The following is a 21,285-nucleotide window of genomic DNA, read 5'->3' on the forward strand; positions in this document are numbered from 1 at the left end:
TGTTTGTGTGATGAGTGCACACTTGTTCATGTAACAAACACTGTAGATTAGACTCATCATTACATGAACTCATGAATAAATAAATCATCACAGTTTTAGAGTGACAACTTTACACATCAGCAGCTCTCACTATTTCTACATGATGTTGGCCTCACTGGAGCCTGATTTTAGGATCTGAAGAGAAAAAATACATTTCACACATTTCCTGAACCAGGGATAAAGAAACACATAGATCATAGGATTCACACAGGAGTTAAAGTAGCAGAGACATAAAACATATCCAAAAGATGAGGTTGGCACTGTTGTGACGCCTGCGATAAGTTCAACAATGTAAAATGGAGTCAAACAACATAGAAACACAACAACCACTACACCTAAAACTCTGGCTGCCTTCAGCTCTGACTTGTTAACCTTCACTGAACCCTGAAGTTTCACCACTGCAACATGAGAGTGCATGGCCCGGGCCTGAGACGCAGCCACCACAAACACTCTCACATACAGGATTATGATGGTGCTGAAAGGGAGGATGAAGGTCAAAATTAGATCCAAATTTAGAGCAAAAGGATGTAGATAAGCCACACATTCTCCAGTGCAGGATTTTAATCCATCTGTATTTTTTCTATAATCAATAATAATCAGAGTATAGAAAAAGCAACACACCCAACATAAAACAACACTAATATTTGCTCTGTTTACAGTGACTTTAGTGTGATAGTGCAGAGGATCACAAACAGCAATGTAGCGATCAATGGAAATGAGCACAACAGTTCCTATTGATGCAGAGGTGGAAACATAACTTAAAATTATGTAAAACATACACCATCCTGCACTGAGATACCAGCAGTTGTCCAAGAGGAGGATCTGAAAAATAAAGATGAATCCTACACAGAAATCTGAGACAGCCAGAGAGAGGAGGAGGAAGTTGGTCGGGCTGTGCAGCTTCCTGGAGGAGATAGAGAGCAACACACTGATTATTATATGAAGTGATAATTGTCATCAAAGCTGAAAACATCAGGAGTCAAACACAGAAACATTCAGCAACAAGATAACAGTTCATAGAGCAACAGGACATGTCATTACTTGAAGTGGGAGATGGCGATGATGACCAGCAGGTTGAGGGTCACAGTGAGCACAGAGATGGAGGACAGTATAATGTAAAGGAGCACATACACTGAGTGAGGGCGCACAATCCTCCTGCATGAGGAGTTTCCCAGGTGTGGATAGCAGAGCTCAGCTTCATCAGGTGTGATCATAGTGAGGAGAAGAAGCTGCTGAGCTCTGCAGAGTTCTGCCTCAGGCTCTCTGATGTTGACCTGATAAGTTATTACTGCTCCTCCTTCAGTCACAGGGATGTGGAGGCTGGACCTGAGGACTGGACCTCCCTCAGAGACCCACTACTCTCCACATGATGTCACTTTACAAAGTTTTGTTTTGCTTTTTTTTTTTTGTGCTTAAGCTGATCCTTCCTTACAGCATGGGCTACAACGTTTAAAAACACTTTCTACAAAGTTGGGAGCATTATGTTGTCTGATATATTTTCCAAGCACATTTTCAGTTTTTTGGCACAAGCACACTTAGTATACAGAACGCAATGTTTCCTAAATGTGGCTCCAGAGGCCTCATTTATAAAACATTTGTTTTTAAGTACCTGTTAAAATACTGTTTAAAAAAAATATTGCCTAGTAACTGGTATCGGAAAAAACCGAACTGATACCTAACCCTAGATGCGGCCCAAATTCTGCCTACTGTGGCCCCCAAGTAAATGGAATTTGAGACCCCTGGTCTACACAACCTCAATTATATATATGGATTTTTTTTAAACTATATGAGCCTATCTAAATTTTCTGGCAGCAATTGAGATTTTTGGACATTGACTATGTCTCCCGCAGTTGAAAAGACACACTTGCTTGGGTCAGATGAAGCAGGGATAAAAAAGCTTCAACTCATCTTCAAGCCTTTCTTCTTTGTGTCCTCAAGAAACCTGTTTGTTCAAGGAAATGAAGGCCAACCTGAAAGATCCAGCTTATCAATTTGTTTGGTTGAAATCCATTGTAAAATGTGTGTGAAAAATTGTTGCTGTCAGCATATAATCTCTTTTTTACTTTCATTCTTCACCATAAACAGCCAACCTGCCATTGTGAATGACTTGGCACATGCAATCTTTAGATTACTATTGAATGGTTTGGATGAGCTTGGGTGGAATCCCATAGTATATACATTCATCCATCTTCTACCGCTTATCTATAGTCAGGTCCCTCTTCCTGACAACTTCATTCAGCTCTTACTGGGGGATCCCGAGGCATTCCCATGCCAGCTGAGAGACATAGTCTCTTCAGTGTGTCCTGGGTCTTCATCGAGGCCTCTTTCCAGAGGGATGTGACCTTTCCATCTCACCCAGGAGGCATCCTGGGCGCTGGCACTTCTCGGTGCAGAGGGGCAGAGGATCTACTCCAAGCCGCTCCAAGATGACTGTGCTTCTCACCTCCCTCTAAGGGTAAACCCACCCACCCTATGGAGGAACCTCATTTTGGCCGCTTTACCTGCGATCTTGTTCTTTCGGTCATGACCCAAGGCTCATGACCATTGGTGAGTTAAAGAACAAAGATCAACCGTAAAAATCAAGAGCTTTGCCTTTCGGCTCAGCTCCCTCTTCACCACGACAGATCAGTGCAGACTCCTTATCGACAGTGGAGCAGTGGTAGAGCGGGTTGTCCAACAACCGAAGGGTTAGTGGTTCAAATCCTTCTCCATCCATGTCATTGTGTCCTTGGGCAAGACACTTTACACACATTGCCTTGTATGAATGGGTATGAATTGTGCATGAATGTTGGTGGTGGTCAGAGGAGCCATAGGCGAAATGGCAGCCAAGCTTCTGTCAGTGTGCCCCAGAGCAGCTGTGGCTAAAATATAGCTGAAAAAATCTCTACTCCACACGTGGTTTTGAGGGAAACATCAAATTTAATCAGCTTTTCTAAACTCCTTGACCTCCATTAGTATTCTCCAACCAGCATTGTGGTATGGTTGGCTTTGAATATTGTTGGCAAATGCCAAAATCCATTCTTTAGGTCACAATTAGAGAAAATGCTGCAGGTAAAATTTCTGTGATTTTACAATCACCATCAGTGTTTCTGTTCCCAGTGAGTCCATAAAGCAGCAGCAACTCAGCTGTCTCCGCACTTGTGCTTTAAATTTAATATTTCAGTGTGAATAACCTATAAAATGCAGCTGGTGCAATCAGTAGCTTCTGTTTATCATTCACTCTTTTTATTTAACTGTAGGCAATGTTTGTTTTCTGTGTCGTTGAATCACTTCATTACTTCAAACAGGTTAAGAATACTGTGACTGAGTTCAAAGCACATTTGTTCCTTTTACAAAGTAAGAGTGGACAGTGACTTAACACAGAGATGATACAGGTTACTAATAAGCAGAATGAATTTATTGTCTTTTTCAGGGAAAATAATTTGCTTTACTTTTGTTAAGGTTTCAATCGTAAAACTGTTAACAAATACAAACTTTGCTGCTTGGTTTTAATGTCCTTCATTTCAGGCAGCAGCTGCCTCTTTTACTGAAAACTGGTTTCATAGTGACTATCATTTACCCTTTCCTGCTTCTTTTTTAATAATCACTTATATTGTATTTCATCCTGTCATTAAACATGTTGGTTTTTTTTGCTCTAAGGATTTGTCTTACTGTGCTTGTGTTTTTGTGATTGATTTTTCCATGAAACACAAAATGTTTACACCTGCAATGATCAGTTGGAAAACAATAAAACCAAACTGAGACAAAATGTGATTAATGGATACGTGAAGTAGGGCTGGGCGATATGACCTTTTTTTATTATCTCAATATTGTCAAGCTATATCACAATATACAATATCTATCTCCATATTTTGCCCCTGCCTTGAGATGAAGCTTTGATGCATACAATCGAACCAGAATGGCAACATTAAATATATATTGAAATTTTCTCTGTGATGTAGATGGGTTTCCTCTAACTATTAAAGCATAGCGTATCTATTGATACCCTTAAAATAAGTTAAGTCAGTTAAAGCCACATGCCAAATGTCACACAGGGACCTTGATTAACATAAGTGTAGAGAACAATATTAACATTTATAAAACAAATTATGTGCATTTGTACACACAATTTGTGCATTTGTGTGTGTAATGATCGCCTTCTGAGGACTGTCCCTCTCAGGACCATGGTAATGTAAGGCCAGAGTTCATTCAGACCTGCCTACTTCGTGATTTGTACTGAGCACATGCACAGAGCCTTATGTTACTTTTTTATTACCGTCCCATCTGAAACGACATAGAAGCAGTGTTTGAGCTTCCCCTGCATACAATAAATGTGCAGTGTGACGGTAATGAGTTGTTTTGAGTCCCGTTTACGTTATCGACTCGCTGACACCTCTGGATCTCTATAGCGCACTCATTCACACGCACACAGTGACACTGAAGCCAAACAATTCCAAAATATTTAACCTTTATTCTTTTTTTTTTACGAACTCACTCACTCTTCGTTCGACTGTCGAAATGTTGTCACTGCGGCTGCAGAGGTGAGTGGGAGGAGGGGGGGGTATTAGTCAACGCGTGTGTGTTGATTTTCACTCAGGGACAGAGACAGGGCTTCAAAGATCAACAGCACATCATCCTCAGATTACATGTCAGCAGCTCTCTCTCTTTACAGTATGTTGGCCTCACTGGAACCAGACTTCAAGATGCATTTCACACTTTTCCTGATTCAGGGGAAAAGAAACAGAGATCATTGGGTTCACACAGCCACGCTCAGGCTATTGAGTGTTTGTGTGATTAATGCACACTTGTTCATGTAACAAACACTGTAGATTAGACTCATCATTACATGAACTCATGAATAAATAAATCATCACAGTTTTAGAGTGACAACTTTACACATCAGCAGCTCTCACTATTTCTACATGATGTTGGCCTCACTGGAGCCTGATTTTAGGATCTGAAGAGAAAAAATACATTTCACACATTTCCTGAACCAGGGATAAAGAAACACATAGATCATAGGATTCACACAGGAGTTAAAGTAGCAGAGAGATAAAACATATGCAAAAGATGAGCTTGGTACTGTTGTGACACCTGCGATAAGTTCAACAATGTAAAATGGAGTCAAACAACACAGAAACACAACAACCACTACACCTAAAACTCTGGCTGCCTTCAGCTCTGACTTGTTAACCTTCACGGAACCCTGAAGTTTCACCACTGCAACATGAGAGTGCATGGCCCGGGCCTGAGACACAGCCACCACAAACACTCTCACATACAGGATTATGATGGTGCTGAAAGGGAGGATGAAGGTCAAAATTAGATCCAAAATTAGAGCAAAAGGATGTAGATAACCCACACATTCTCCAGTGCAGGATTTTAATCCATCTGTATTTTTTCTATAATTAATAATAATCAGAGTATAGAAAAAGCAACACACCCAACATAAAACAACACTCATCCTTGCTCTGTTTACAGTGACTTTAGTGTGATAGTGCAGAGGATCACAAACAGCAATGTAGCGATCAATGGAAATGAGCACAACAGTTCCTATTGATGCAGAGGTGGAGACAAAACTTAAAACTATGTAAAACATACACCATCCTGCACTGAGATACCAGCAGTTGTCCAAGAGGAGGATCTGAAAAATAAAGATGAATCCTACACAGAAATCTGAGACAGCCAGAGAGAGGAGGAGGAAGTTGGTCGGGCTGTGCAGCTTCCTGGAGGAGTTAGAGAGCAACACACTGATTATTATATGAAGTGATAATTGTCATCAAAGCTGAAAACATCAGGAGTCAAACACAGAAACATTCAGCAACAAGATAACAGTTCATAAAGCAACAGGACATGTCATTACTTGAAGTGGGAGATGGCGATGATGACCAGCAGGTTGAGGGTCACAGTGAGCACAGAGATGGAGGACAGTATAATGTAAAGGAGCACATACACTGAGTGAGGGCGCACAATCCTCCTGCATGAGGAGTTTCCCAGGTGTGGATAGCAGAGCTCAGCTTCATCAGGTGTGATCATAGTGAGGAGAAGAAGCTGCTGAGCTCTGCAGAGTTCTGCCTCAGGCTCTCTGATGTTGACCTGATAAGTTATTACTGCTCCTCCTTCAGTCACAGGGATGTGGAGGCTGGACCTGAGGACTGGACCTCCCTCAGAGACCCACTACTCTCCACATGATGTCACTCTACAAAGTTTTTTTTTCTTTTGTTTTATTCAAGTTCCAAACTTATCGACAGCCGTCGCCAGTGTTGTGCCTCCCAGTAAGTCCCAGTCCTGCAAGTGTTTAATTTGTATCTATTTTATAATGATAAAAATAACAATAATCATACATTCAGTTTAAAAGCGTCTTTCAGGTCACCCAAGGACACTGTACAAAGCAAGATAAAACAGATAAAAATACAAGTAGGTTAAAGGATAAAATACAGCAAACAATACAGAGGGTGAGGGAGAGGGACAAAATGATGGAGTCATAGTGAGGAGGCGAGTCAAAATGGATGGGTTTCAAGTTTGGATTTGAAGGTGGGGAGGTTGGTGGAATTACTGTGGTCAGGTGGCAGTAAGTTCCAGAGCTGAGGAGCAGAGTGACTGAAAGCTGTGCTCCGCATGGTGCTGAGTTGGGCAGGGGGAACGGCTAGGTGGATGGAGGAGGAGGATCGGAGTGAGCGGAATGCAGTGACAATATGGAGACGGTCAGAGAGGTATGGGGGGACAAGGTTATTGATGGCGTTGTTAGTGTAAAGAAGTATTTTGTAAATTATTCGTTGGTTGACTGGGAGCCAGTGAAGTTGTTGTAGGATGGGGGTGATGTAGTGAAAGGAGGGGGCTTTGGTGATGATCCGGGCAGCGGAGTTTTGAACCAGCTGGAGTTTATGGAGGCACTTTTGAGGGAGAGTGAAGAGGAAGGAGTTACAGTAATCCAGACAGAAGGTGACAAGGCTGTGGACGAGGATGGCGGTGGTTTGGGGGGTAGGGGAGGGGAGGATATGGTTGATGGAGCACAGGTGGAAATAAGCAGACCGGGTGATGTTATTGATATGGGATTTAAATAATTGTGTACTATCAGGGATGACACCCAGACTCTTATCCTGAGGAGAGAGGGAAACTGAGGTACCATCAATGCAAAGTGAGAGGTTGTTGACTCCAGAGAGGGTGGATTTGGTGTTGATGAGTAGAAGTTCAGTTTTGTTACTGTTTAATTTAAGAAAGTTTGTTGTGAACCATGATTTTATTTTAGAAAGGCAGGAGGAGAGGGGAACTGGGTTTGCAGGAGAGGTAGAGCTGGGTGTCATTGGCGTAACAGTGGAAAGAGATGCTGGTAGCATTGGTGTGGGGTAGCACTGCCTGGCCGGGGGTGCTTGGGTTTGTAAGCTTATCGGTCCGTGGCTGGCGGGGTTGGGCGGTTCATGGCGTTCTCTCTCGCATTGGAGGCCCCTGTGGGCCGGCGTGCAGCGGGGGTCACCCCCTGGACCGCTGGGGAATGTGGATGTTGCCCGGCTGTGCCTGGGGGGTGCCAGACAGGCCTCCTACATGGACACTTCACTTCATTCCCAGCTGGTCTGGCTCACTCACTTAGTCCACCACACACCCATACCCAACTCTTGGGGGGCTGGATGCTGTGTTCCAAATGTAATAAGATTTATCCGAAAATCTCAAGGAATTTAATTTGATTAAAACTTGAATTATTTATAACTTGTCCCAACATGGAACTATATAGTTCATGTTTAGTTCAAAACTGTTCATGTTTTGTGAAAAAGTGTAATGTAATTTCCTATGAATTGTTATAGAAGAGATCTTTTCATAAAGCAATATTTCCAAAGTAATGCCCTGCAGAACACTTTATGTTGTTATTGTTTGTTTGAAGGTGTTACGGCTGAATTTACGGTTGACCTCATTTGGAGACATGATTTATTGCTCTGGTTGAATGATGGAGTCCAGGCGAAGCATTGATGATTTTATAAAAAAGGTTTATTCTAAACTAAGTTAAAAAGTACAAGATGGAACAAAAGAAGTGACCGTCCCGGCCGGAGGTCCGATGATTGAGTGGCACACAGTTCTGATCCAACACGTATATTCCCCTCAGTCCCCCTCCCTCCTCCCCCCAGGAGATAGAGATAGAGGCAGAGGGAGGAGGTGAGGACAGAGGGTGAAAAAAGAAAAACAGTTTCTTCTTTGGGTCTAAACAACCAGTTCTGGTATCTGCTGGTTGTCATAGAGACGGAGGGGTGTGCGTTTATGTGTTTGTGTGTGTGAATGAATGTGTATGGCGTGTGTATGTGTGACATGTGACTGTGTGAGCATGTGAGTGCGCACACAGAGTGCCTATGCGTCCTAGTGCGATTATTGTTTTGGGAGATATCGTGTGCTCTGAACAAGGCAGTCTGACCCAGCAAAGTTGAAGACATGAAAATCACACAATGGAAAGTTACCCAAGGCTTAAGGATTAAAATATATGAGTAAATATATTATTAAGCCTAACTAATAATTTCACCCCCCACAAAGGGAAAAGCTGAATAAAATGATTTTGGGCTTTCATCTCAAACAAGTTTTTGATATTTACTTTAAGTAAAAATATTTTAATCAAATGATGAAAAATAATTGTTTAAATGAACAAAAAAACAATTGTTAGATTAATTGTTTTAAAAAATATTGTTGGTGCAGCCCTATAGCAGATGGCTTTGTAAAATGATCATGCACATACCAAACCATGCATGTTGAATGAGATATGATATGCATATATTGACATAGTGATCTCAGCGATCACTACACAGGGGACCTTGTCTGCTTTAAATTATTGCAATTATACGACGTGCGCTTTAGTAAATAAGTAGATTTTGAATGTACTTGTCTCTCGCAATGGTCTGAGGTGCTGACCATTGCGTATAATGGTCTGTGATTGTGACCAAAACAACGAGACCAAGTCTGTCTTAGGTTATTGCTATTATACAGTATACGCTTTAGTAAATAAGTAGGTTTTGAGTTTAGTTTTAAAGGTGGAGCGAATAGCAGCCTCCCGTACTAAGACTGGGAGCTGGTTCCATAGGCAAGGAGCCTGGTAGCTGAATGCTCTGCCTCCTCTTCTACTTCGAGACACTTTAGGAACTTCCAGGAGACCAGCAGACTGAGAGCGGAGTGATCTGCTCAGACAATAGGGCACTGACAGGTCTTTAAGATACACATTAGCTTGATCTCCTCTTAGCCTCTGTCTGAGGCTAAGAGGAGATCATTGGTTACTTTTACTAAGGCATTATCTGTGCTGTGATGGGCTCTAAAGCCAGACTGAAAGCGCTCATTTAAATTGTTCCTATGTAGGTGGTCCCATAGTTTACCAACGATGACAAAACAAAAGGGAGATTGGATATTGGCCTATATTTGGACAAGTAACTTGCATGAAGGGTAGGTTTTTTAAGGAGAGGTTTTATTACAGCGATTTTAAAGGCCTGTGGCACATAACCTGTGACGAGAGATGTGTTAATCCAGTTTACCATATTAGTGTTGATTAGTAGAAGAACATCTTTAAATAGTGGAGTTGGGATTGGATCTAAAAGACAGGTTGTTGGTTTAGAAGCACTAACTATTGAGGTTAGTTCAGATAGGCAAATTGGAGTCAAACTTTGTAAATAAAAGCTGCATGTTGGGGATATTTCAGGAGCTTCTTTGTTTAAAGGAGACATATCATGGTTTTAAACCCTTTCTTTTTAGATATAAATCATACAGTTGTGGTCTATATAAAGCGGAACTGCAATGCTTGGGTCTGAATTCCTCATTATTATAGCTCCACAGGCCCCTTTTTTACCCCTTTTCTGATGTGCTTCTGAGAGCAACTCGTTTTGGTGCGGTCTCTTTAAATGCACTCCATACCCCGCCCCCTCTTCAGGTTACAGAGGTGACACTCGGTTCAACTCCACCCTGCGGCGCATAAACTTTTTATTCAGAGGTTATTTACAAAATGTCAACAAAAGAAGACTTACATGTTCGAGCCAGAGTCGGACCCGGCGGAGCGAGATGAAAATGAAGATGATGAACCTGCAGAACCCTAACAAGTGAGCTAACACAAGCACCGAGCTAACGCTAGCGCCAAGCTAACGTCACGAAATGCATTTTAATACAGTCTTTTCGGAGACAAAAACGGCAAAATGAAATGACTAATGAAAACTTTAGACTTAAATTAAATCACGCAGGCCATATCGTCAAGGATCTAAAACGAGCACACAGCGCTAACATATGAAGTCTGAAGACGGTGCAACTGCTAATGCTAACAAAACAATGACAGTGACGTCTTATCATCACACTTTTTAGCGTTATTTACAGCTTACCGAAGTACTCTGTTCGTCGTCTCCAAAGATAGAAGGAATTGAACCCTCAATCAGACAAAGTCTTTCTGTAAATCCTTCTTTATACTAGTGGAGGTTGATGAAGCAGTCACCCTTGAAGTGCTTCGCGGACACAAAAATGACCTTACCCACAGATGTGGGTACATTTCCATAAAAAATAAAACTCAACCAGGCACTTTGAAAAGGTTCTGATGCTGGGAGACGGTGTAATGAAGCGTGTGGGTTACTACATCCAACAACCAAACATTTTGATTTCTCCTCTCGTAACTTCGGCATCCTGGAGCTTGGACTACAAAATCGCAGCGAGAATTAAAAATGGCGGATTGCTCAAAGTGTTAGGCCTGGAGTCGATGTCCTAATTTGGCAGTTCCGCTGCAAATACTGTGACGTAATAGTTCAAAAAACGTAATAGAGAATAGAAAAATAGAAACAGATTGAAAAATATGACCAAAACAGATATAAAGATATCAACGGAGCACCTGAAGAGATTAATTTGAACTTTTCTGTACTTCTAAACACTCTAAATATACAACAAAATGCATTTATGGGCTAAAAAAGGGGATTTAGCATGATATGTCGCCTTTAAGAAATTATTTAGCACGCCTGCAGGGGAGGCATTAGCTTTGTTTCTAATTGTTAGAATTTTATGAGGAAAGAAGTTGATGAAGTCTTCACTGATCAGGTTGACCAGAATAGAGGGTTTGACAGAGCTGTGGTTTTTGGTGAGCCTGGCTACAGTGTTGAATAGAAACCGATGATACAAACTGTTGTTTGTTTTCCTCTATTAAAGTTGAATAATAGGAGGTTCTAGCTTTGCGGAGAGCTTTTTTTTCCCCAGGCAGTATAAACTTATACCATGTTTGAGGAGAGCCACTTCCTTTCTAATTTTCGCGATGCCTGTTTTAGAAGACAATTCAGATTCATACCATACCTTTTTATGAAATAACGTCTTCTTTTTAAGCGGGGCAACAGCATCCAGAGCTGTGTGCAGTGACAACATTGCACTGTTAATAAGATCATAATTTTTCTCTATTGGAGGACATTGATAGCTACTCTCTGTTGAGATATCATATGGATCAGAGGTAAGCAATGATGGAGCTAAATCTTTAAATCTAGCTAAAGCTTTTTCTGACAGTGATCTACTATAGTGAACTCTTCTCTCAGAATTTAAGCTGGCTGATATTCTGAAGTCAAAGGATAACAGAAAGTGATCTGAAAGAATAGGATTTTGAGCATATATTGTCAGATGATCAATATCTAAACTATATGTTAGAACAAGGTCCAGGGCATGATTAGGATAAAGAGTTGGTTTGTTTACATTTTGTGTAAAGCCGATTGAATCTTATAGTGAAGTAAAACAATTATTTAAGTTGTTGTTTTCATTATCAACATATATGTTAAAGTCACCTAATATGATTTAGCTTTATCAGTGCTTAGCGCCAGATCAGTGAGAAAGTTACAAATAAGATGATGATTTGGTTTAAGTCAGTCATTGTCATATTGTGTGATTGTTCCATAGGCTCTACTTAGGCATTTCCATTTTTTTTAAATTAATCTTCCTTTAATAGATTCATTTCATTTTTATTTCAAAGATGCCACGCAAAGAGAGACACATTCAACAAAAAAGAAGGAGCTGCGTGAAGCAGCTCAGGGTTGTGGATCACTATCCAGCTGGGTTAAAAAGAGCAAAGGCAAGAACATCAATACATAGTTCTTCAAGGTTGTTTTGAGATGAACAATACAATACACTCAGGATTTATTCATTGTTTACATTGTATATCAGTGGATCAGAGAATGGAGAACAAACAAAGAAACGGTCAGAGTAGAAGGCACTGGACAAATACTTCAAACTGTTAAGAACTAAAAAGCATAATTGTAAATAGGTGTAAATATTTTGAGTAAAGAAGACCACGAAGGAAGAAGAATAGAAAAGGCAGGAGAAAGAGGGAAAGAATAAACTGTATTCAGGTGATGAAACACACATATAGTTAGATCATAAAATAAGGTGATCAATAAAGTACTAATTAGGAACGTTAATATTCCCTTATTAGGGCAAAATGTTTAATTAATCTCCTCTGTTCTTCTTTTATGTCTGCAGTTCCATGTTCCAGTTTGCTGCTAATGTTAAGAATGTACTAATGTCCTGCTCTGTAAGTCTGGCAAAGCCTTTGGTATTAATGGTTTATTACAGTATACTAAAATACCAACATTGCTCACGTACTTTTGTTTTTTCTTTCCTTCTCTTAACATAAGCCTAGCCTATAAGAAATATCAATTTATGTATAACACATCTGATATTGTTTATTATAACACATAACATTGATTTATTGATATTGTTTGTTGAAAAATACATGCGAAGAGGACCTTGAAAAAATAATCGCAAAAAAAAATTGCAGTGAGATTACTTTCCAAAATAGTTCAGCCCTAATGTGTACCTCTCTGTTAAAACAATAGGGAAACCAGACATAGGGAGGACTGTTTACATTTGTTCTGAATGAAAGAATCCAGTAACCTATTCCTCTGTGATAGTTTTATGTAGGCAGAACTTGAAAACTGTTAAAAAAAAAATATATATATATGACTAGTAATATTAAAATCAAGTAACTACAATATTTTTATTGGTTTCATTTGGATGACATCACAGGGTTAATGGAAGTTGTTAGGAGACTTCCTAAAGTAGTTAGGGGAAGCATATTGCATTGTTTTCGACTATCTGACCGCACTTCCACTAGGTGACGTAATAATCCGACGGCGATAAAAAAAACCCGGCACATTTCCGAAAATGGACGAAAAGCACTAAAACACTTTCCCTTGTGTTTCAGAAATCAACATTAATCCAAAATAAGTATGACTTAATGAAATTGTTAAATTTATGATTGATATAGGCCTATATAACGTTGTAGGACTACAAATATACAACCGTACAAAGCATTCCTAGGTAAATAAAATACGTTGAATAAAACATAATGTGGTTAAAATAGTCTGATCACTTTATTTTGAACAACAGAGTCTTTTCTGTTTTTGTGGTGCAGAGCAGGAGATGGTGTGGATAATGTAAAAGAACTGATACCACCACCACCATCTCTCATTAGGGCACATGTTAGGACCATCTGTTCCCTCTGTGCCAATTATGAGACCAAACCACTCATTATGTAACATGAGCCTCCATGAGCCGTGGACTGAGAGACGCAGACCACAAAGGTGGGCTACATCAACATGAATGAGATTAATAGACTTCATGAGCAAGAGAGCGTATTGGTTAGCATGTCTACCTCACAGTAGAAAAACCTTTGTGTTCGATACCGAGAATGGAAACCTGAATGCTTCTTTCTCTGAGGTCTTTGTGTGTTTTCTGGTAAACACCAAATCTATGTGTGTAAGCTTGATGTGTGTCGGCCCTGTGGCTGACTGACTTCCTGTCTGGGGTGTGCCCCACCTTCTACCTGGTGGGAGCTGGGATAAACACCAGACTAACGAGGCCCTGCAGTGTACTTGACAAAAAATTACAAGAAATACATTCAGTATTTGCTGAGTTTATACACTCAAGCTTTAAATATCTGTGACAATACTCATACACAGTCGTGTTTCCCCCCGTGATCAAAAGTTGTAATTTAAGTTTTCCCAAATTCATTTCAAAAATATAATGTAATAATAATATACAAATATTTTAAGTGCCAAAAACACAGTGACGAGAAAATTATAAAGATGTCAATATAAAATTAAAAGGTTCACAAAATAAAATCATTAAAAAAGTTTAAAAGGACCAGCAGCCGATGACATTTGACCCTCCTGCTTCCCGGCATAAAGTTGTTAAATCACTATGTTAGGTTTATGAAGAGAGATCGGGCACTGGACTCTCCCAGCAGAGGAGCCGAGGCCAAAACCCAGTAGACGGCCGAAACCGCGCCGAATGGGCAGCCGGCAGGAGCTCGCCGGCAGGCCCAGAGCCAGCAGGGACCAGACCAAAGGCCAAAAGGACCCGAAATAGAAGCAGCACTGGCAGCAGCCTGCCCAAGGAAGACGACCACATCCTCAGCTGCCTAGGGCACCAAGGGGACACTGCAAGCCACCCTGCCGGCCTCCAGGCGCACTGGCCAAGACCCCCAGAGTGCCCCAGATCACCATTGATGACAAAGTCTTTTCCTCAGGTTCTACTGTTGTACTCGGTGCATCAGTGTTTTGGGTATACCCAAAACACTGATGATAGGCGTGGCGTTGCAAATCGAGACCACCAATGACAACTTCATATGTTTCTGCTGTCAAGTTTTAATTCAATTCAATTCAACTTCATTTGTATAAAGCAATTTACAAAAAAGTCATCTCAATGTGCTTATCAAAATATAAAATTCATAATAAGAAAGAAAAAAACCCAACAAGATCCACATGAACAAGCATTTAGCCATCTAACAAAATCAACATTGTAAATCACGATTAAAGTAACATAAACAATTATTTAATATAGCCCCCATTCTCTCAACAAAATATATCTCATGACACGCAGCAGAAACACGGAGAAAATGACAACAACAACTCGGAACAGCCTCAGTGAGGCGCATCCACAAAGTTTTCGTACCATTCACTGTAGAAAATATGAACAATTTTCTGACCTTACCTTTGCTGAAGCTCTGGTAACTCAGGTGTTGGTCTCACATCTTTAAAAAGCTGTCGATTTTCCTCAAAAAAAAGTTTCTCTATCATCTCTAGCGCTGTCATCCTGCCTGTAGTGTTATCCCGCCCACTAGCTAGAGAACGTAGCGGCAGCGGTCACATGGGATCAATTTAATAATGCACTGTGAACTTAGGTATAGCATTTAGCATAGTGTGGTTACGTCCAAAGGCAGCGTAGAGAGCTTCCTTTGGACGTAAATGGTTATCATCTTGGGGAACTGACTGTGAGTGAAAGTGAAAGCTCTATTACTTAATAAGGCGTAATGGTTCGCAGGATGGTGTCCGATCGTGGAGGGACATTTCGTGGGAGCGAGTGGCACCAGAAGTCATACATCCGTTGTATATTTGTTTTCATTTATATATTCATATTTATATATAAAATGAGATTGATGATTGTTTAAATAAAAATCAAATACCAATAATAGATTGAAGTTTGTGGAGCGAGGAGCAGTGCTGGCTCGTATGCCTTCACAGTGTGAAGAGCATATAAACAGTACAATGTTTTAACTGTAAGATATACCAGTCAGTTTTTAGTAGTTCATAATAAATGGCATAAAGTTGTAAAATCACTGCGTTAGGTTTGTTCAGGAGCCATCACACACTCCTGACTACTGACGTGACACACACATGGAGAGAGAGAGAGAGAGAGAGAGAGAGAGAGGGAGAGAGAGAGAGAGAGAGAGCTGAAACACTCCAGATAGGGTAAAAATCAGTTGGTTTATAATAGAAAGAAACATTAAAAGCATAAAGTTGCCAAATAACCACATTATGTTTGTTCAGATTCTGATTGAGACTCTGAACGTAATGCTGAGGCGATGGTACACTGGGAACGAAGGGAGCACGGTATCAGTCTGGTTCCAGTAAAAAGTGACCATAAAAACCTGTAAAAGGACTAATATGGAGATGAGGGGCAGTGAGGATGTGATTTCATGTGGAGATGGAAACTCTATCGTTGAAACTGATCAGAATATGAGGAGGTACATCTTGTAGACGTCATTTCCATATCCTGTCAAGTGGGATGTAGTCAATCTGGTTATCAGTGTTGCCATCTGAGGATGTCTATGGTCTTTTATGTATTTTCTTTTCCTAACCCTAACCCAGCTGGACTCTGTCAGTGCAGTCACCCATTTCTTCCTTCTCTCTGTCTTTACCAGGGAAGAAATATCTATATTTATATTTTAGATTTTCTCCTGACGCAAAGCTGTGTAACTGGTTTCCGAGCCGTGCTGCCGCCTGGCAGAATGCAGTAGGAACTAAACACCGGTAAATAAAGCCCAATAAAACTCTGGAAAACAATAACCAGGAACAAATATTTGCTCCCTGGTAAAGATAGTATCTCTAACATTTTGGTAATAACAAATGACCAGTGCTGACAGTGGTTTGCTTTTATTGAGATGACATGGAAGTGTGTTTTTTTTGCCCTGCTGCTCCTCCTGAAAAGTTAATTGCATTTCAATGACGTAAAGGTATTCTAACACTGCCCTCTCTTTTTATACTCTCCCTTTAATAAAGTATTTCTTCCCCTTCGTGGGAGGACAGGTAATTGGTCACAATTATGCAAAAACATAAATTCATTTATTTATTTGCAATAACAAAACATGCATTGCTGTCTTAAAAAGATTGCACTTCTTGTAGTGTAGACCTTTGACAGCATGTGCAGATAAAGTAAAAAAAAAAATCCAAAAAAATAATGTAAAGGTGTTATAGACCGGGCCATTCGGACAGCAGTCGCTTTGCAAAAATATCAGATGTATGGAATTAAGGAGCACATATGAACGTGGGCTGGGTTAGATTTGTGCTGTTAAAACTGTCTTTAACAAATCGGATATAGGTCACATAATGGGCAAAAGAAAAATCGGATTTGGTCCGCATTGGCCTGCAGTCTGAACGTGGCCGTAGATTCCTTGGGCTAAATGTGCTATCTCAATAAATAATAATAATAATAATAATAATAATAATAATAATAATAATAATAATAATAATAATAATAATAATAATAAATAACAAGAACAAAAAAAACCTCGTTGCTTAACCCTAAACATAAGTAATAGACAAACAGACAAACAGACAAATAGTTTTGATTATCTTGCAAGTAGGAGGCATTCACAACAAAATTAAAAAGTGCAAAGGTAAATTTGTGCAGAAAGTAACTGTTTTATGTTTTGTAAGTGGAAAATATTTAGAGAGATTAGAATTTGCAAGATAAATTCAATCAGTAAAGTAAAGTTTTCTTATTATTATCGTACCCGGCACTGATTGTATCTGAGCTGCAAAAAATGTTTGTTCTATACTGAAACATGTACTTTTTCTTGTTAAATAATCTTTTTTTGAGTAAGAAGTTGAAGGGTTATATTTATTATTACATCTTTGAATTTTTTGTTGTGTGAAACACTGGCAAACAGAGTAGAATAAAGAAGTGTGTGGGTGTTAACAATAGGCATCTACAAAGTTTGTCTTTACTAATAATATTCTATCAAACAAAAGGCTCAGATATCAAAGGCCTAAAAAGGTGAAAAATTGAAATGTGCAAAGTAATGTATTTTTGATATTGAGAAACATAAAAACACACACTTGCATCATTTGTTCTTGGAGCTTGGAGAAGACTGTTTATTATCAGGAGAGCAATGACGTGAGTTGTTAGATGAAGTTGGTTGCTCAGCAAAATTGTGTTGTTTTGCATCGCATGTTTGGAATAACAACATGTGTTTACCATGTTTCTGTTCACACCTCTGATTGGACTAAACCCAATGGGACTGAGGCTTTGAGTCAACAGCTAATGACACTCAGTGTAATGTTCTATGTTAATGATTTCTGATGTAACAAAGCCTCTCTCATCCCCGGAGTCAAGCCTTTACGTTCACCTGTTGTTGGCATTATGTGTGAAAAGAGTTAGTCACAACAAACTTTGTTTCCTGCTTTCTAATCACTTACTGTCATACAAAGCAAAGTTTGAGAAAAATGTGTCAAACACGCTGGTTTTGGGGTTTCTCAAACCATTCTGGAATCATTCCTACTTTCACCTGGTCCAAATACTGGGGTGCACACACTTTTTCAGCTCTCGAGCTACTTCTACCATGGACACCTCTTCAAGTTCCACTGTATTGAGGGGATTATGAGTGTAAATAATTACTATTACAATTACTATTATTATTATATTATTATTACTATTACAATTACTAAATAATTCATCAATATTTGTATTATGTTGAGGCAAGGCAGGCAAGATACATTTATTTGTATAGCAGATTTCATACAAAAGGCAATTCAATGTGCTTTACATTATCAAGAAGTGCAACAGAAAACATTTAACAGTTTAAAAATCAATAAGAACATTAAATCAGCTGTAGTGCTGGGCAATATATTGAGATTCAAGATATATCGAGTTTTCTATTTTGGGGATATAAAAAATTACAATATTGCCTATATCGATATATTTATTTTTTTATAGCTTATTTTTTTGTTTTAAAGTACTTGTTTTGAGAGTTGCTGCTTTCACTACTTCTCAGAACAGCATAAAAAGCACAGTTTGATGGATTGCTAAGTATGTTTTAATCCATGCAGGCCTTAAATAAGCCACACTACAGAACTCACTCACACATGCTGTCCCTTAGAGAAGAAAAAGACTAAAGTGGCACATACTAGTAAGACTTCATTTGAAATAAAATGATCAAAATTTATATCGAGATATGAGTTTTGGTCCATATCGCTCAGCGCTAATCAGCAGTAAAAACATTAAACATCTCCCTTTCAGTCATATGCAGTAGAGAAAATGAAATACCTTTAACTTGCATTTAAAATGTTTGTTTGTTTGTTCCACTGTATTAAATTATAAAAATAATATTGTGTTGTGCGTGTGTGTGTGTGCGTGTGTGCGTGTGTGATGGTCAGCAGTTTGTTTCCAGCAGCATCACAGATCATCTCACATCTCTCATCAAAGACCCACAATAAAAAAGCACATGTACTGGTGCCAGTGAGGTGCACACAAAGCATTTCAGTATTTGTGGCTCACTTTGTTCTTTAGAAAAACTTCAATGGCTTTCACACGTCACAGGGTGTCTGAAGATTCTGCCAATAAATGTACCAGATTGGGCTGGTGTGAGCGTATTTGGGGCTGGAGGAGGGTCTTCTTATTTGAGGTTGTAAATGAACAGATTGGTAGGTTAGTGCCCCCTCAAATTGAGGTCAGAAGCTGAATTGTTAGATTTCATTTCTGGTATATGTGACTGTGCCATTCTCATTCATCTATGAGGTGCGCTACACAAAATGCTTCTGCGATCGACAGGTAGATTGCAATCGACACATTGTGCACCACTGATCTACTACATCAGAGGTTCTCAAGTCTTTTGTATGTAAGACAATGTCACCTCAGATCTCCTCATGCAGGAGGATTGTGCGTCCTCACTCAGTGTCTGTGCTCCTTTACATTATACTGTCCTCCATCTCTCTGCTCACTGTGACCCTCAACCTGCTGGTCATCATCACCATCTCCCACTTCAAGTAATGAAATGTCCTGTTTTTTTTTTTTTTTATAATTTGGTCAAAAATCCATAATCATCTTTGATCATATTGTAATCCAAAGTGTTTTGATTGGACAGTGAATCCAAGAGCGTGACGCTGGATGTCAGCCAATCAGAGATCATTCTACAACACCTTTTGGCCATTTCTATTGGCTGCTTGACTGAAGTCACGCGCATTCACAGGCCATCGGTAGTAAACGTGTATTGGCCGACGTTCCAGCAGAAGTCTCCATCACAGTCAGGCACAACAGTTACATGGCAAATCAAGTGGAAAAGGTAGACTGAGGTGGAGAAGCAACAAAATAAAGTCACAAACACTGAGGAGGAACAGACCGCTTTGCATTCTCGTGGACCTCCGTGACTGCGGATGGTCCGCCGCACACACTGGTGTCAGAGGGAGAGCAAGAACTATGGAATCAGAACAGTATCAAAATGAATGAACTCTTGCAGGGTTTTTCACAAATGCACACAATCTGTTTCACAAATATATATTTTATGCAAACTTGTAATATAAATTCTGAAATGCACACGCTCTACTTCACAAATATCATTTTGAGGCATACTTGTAATATAAATCCACAGATGATGCAAATTGCTGAATGTGCATTTACAAACTGCTTCTGCATTGTGAAACCTCTGTGTATTTGTGAGAGTAATCTGTGCAGTGAATTTTGAGACTGCCCTGACGTCGTGGGTCAACGAACGTCACCATTGGCTGATAAAAGTGATTGACATATTTATCAGCCAATCAGGTGTGCTTGCTTTCAGGCGCTCTCAGGCACCCTCCAGCACGCCCTCGCCCCACACTGGCAAGGCAGGCCGTTCCGGGCCCGCACACACTGAGGACAGCCCCCAAGGCAACCAGGAGACGAGACAAGCACCAAGCCACACCCAAAGGGAAGAGGCACCCCCACGCCCCGCCGGTCCAACACCGCCCGGAGAGACCCCGTGAAGAAAGCCCCCAGCAACACCCCCCCACGCCCCCCGAGACCCACCGCCCTGCCATGCCCGACTGCACCATCCTGATGTATTTGTACTCTACACGGTGTCCCAGTCATTAACAGAGGGGCCCCACCCGACAGGCCCGAATATGTGCTCCTACCCACCTCCCTGTTATGGTGCCTCTCAATTCCCCAATGGAGAGGCACTTCCCTATCCCCTATGTGAATGTGTGTGTTTAGTGAATGTATGAGGTGCAATTAAAAGAAAGGGGATAGAGGGTAGCGGTGTTCCCCATCCAACATTTGTGTATATATGTGTATGTGGTGCAATAGCTCCGGAGGGTGGAAGTGGTGGTCGCACCCTGCGGGCGGTGGTGTGTTGAGGTGCGTTTAAAATGGGAGGAATTGGTAGGGCAACTTGAGGTGGGAAGGCCGCCCCAGCGTCACTACTCAGTAGCACAGGCGGCGGCACCCTCCACCCCCAGCCCCACCATCGAGCCCCCCAAGGGTTGGGCATGGGTGTGTGGTGCACCAAGTGAGTGAGTCAGACCAGCTGGAAGTGAAGTGAAGTGTAGGTGTACATTCACAATACATAGTGGACGCGCTTCTAGGGACGGTCGGAGGTTTTGCTCCTCCTGTGCACCGCGTTTTGAAGCTTTACGCGCGGCGGATGCTTTTGACGTGCATCTGGCGCCTCGAATGCGACCAACACTGGAAATGGGATTGTTAAACTTTTGGGGCATATTGCAGTGCGTCGACCAATCAGGAGAGTTCCCCAACCGTGACATATTCAGA

At 40.6% G+C, this 21,285-nt stretch overlaps 2 protein-coding genes across 2 annotated transcripts; both read right to left on the bottom strand.

The window, feature by feature from the left end:
- Nucleotides 1–135: 135 nt before the first annotated feature.
- LOC114462902 (trace amine-associated receptor 3-like) lies at nucleotides 136–1,379 on the bottom strand. The gene is made up of 3 exons (XM_028445991.1): nucleotides 1,081–1,379; nucleotides 886–943; nucleotides 136–174 (listed from the first exon to the last, which is right to left on the bottom strand). Exons 1-3 carry the CDS (start codon nucleotides 1,251–1,253, stop codon nucleotides 136–138), a joined length of 270 nt encoding a protein of 89 aa, XP_028301792.1. The 5' UTR covers nucleotides 1,254–1,379.
- A 3,557-nt stretch (nucleotides 1,380–4,936) lies between these two features.
- Nucleotides 4,937–6,180, bottom strand: LOC114462903 (trace amine-associated receptor 3-like). The gene is made up of 3 exons (XM_028445992.1): nucleotides 5,882–6,180; nucleotides 5,687–5,744; nucleotides 4,937–4,975 (listed from the first exon to the last, which is right to left on the bottom strand). The coding sequence occupies exons 1-3, from the start codon at nucleotides 6,052–6,054 to the stop codon at nucleotides 4,937–4,939; spliced, it is 270 nt and encodes an 89-aa protein (XP_028301793.1). The 5' UTR covers nucleotides 6,055–6,180.
- Nucleotides 6,181–21,285: the final 15,105 nt, after the last annotated feature.

Source organism: Gouania willdenowi, chromosome 5 (assembly GCF_900634775.1).
Source record: "Gouania willdenowi chromosome 5, fGouWil2.1, whole genome shotgun sequence".
In the NCBI taxonomy this organism is placed as follows: domain Eukaryota; kingdom Metazoa; phylum Chordata; class Actinopteri; order Blenniiformes; family Gobiesocidae; genus Gouania; species Gouania willdenowi.

Excerpts from the sequence above, each read along its gene's own strand:
- LOC114462902 (XM_028445991.1), bottom strand. The coding sequence starts at position 1,253 with ATGATCACACCTGATGAAGCTGAGCTCTGCTATCCACACCTGGGAAAC. Across the intron at positions 944-1,080 it reads ATCGCCATCTCCCACTTCAA|GAAGCTGCACAGCCCGACCA; the intron begins GTAATGACATGT and ends TATCTCCTCCAG. Across the intron at positions 175-885 it reads TGGCTGTCTCAGATTTCTGT|ATCCTAAAATCAGGCTCCAG; the intron begins GTAGGATTCATC and ends TTTTCTCTTCAG.
- LOC114462903 (XM_028445992.1), bottom strand. The coding sequence starts at position 6,054 with ATGATCACACCTGATGAAGCTGAGCTCTGCTATCCACACCTGGGAAAC. Across the intron at positions 5,745-5,881 it reads ATCGCCATCTCCCACTTCAA|GAAGCTGCACAGCCCGACCA; the intron begins GTAATGACATGT and ends TAACTCCTCCAG. Across the intron at positions 4,976-5,686 it reads TGGCTGTCTCAGATTTCTGT|ATCCTAAAATCAGGCTCCAG; the intron begins GTAGGATTCATC and ends TTTTCTCTTCAG.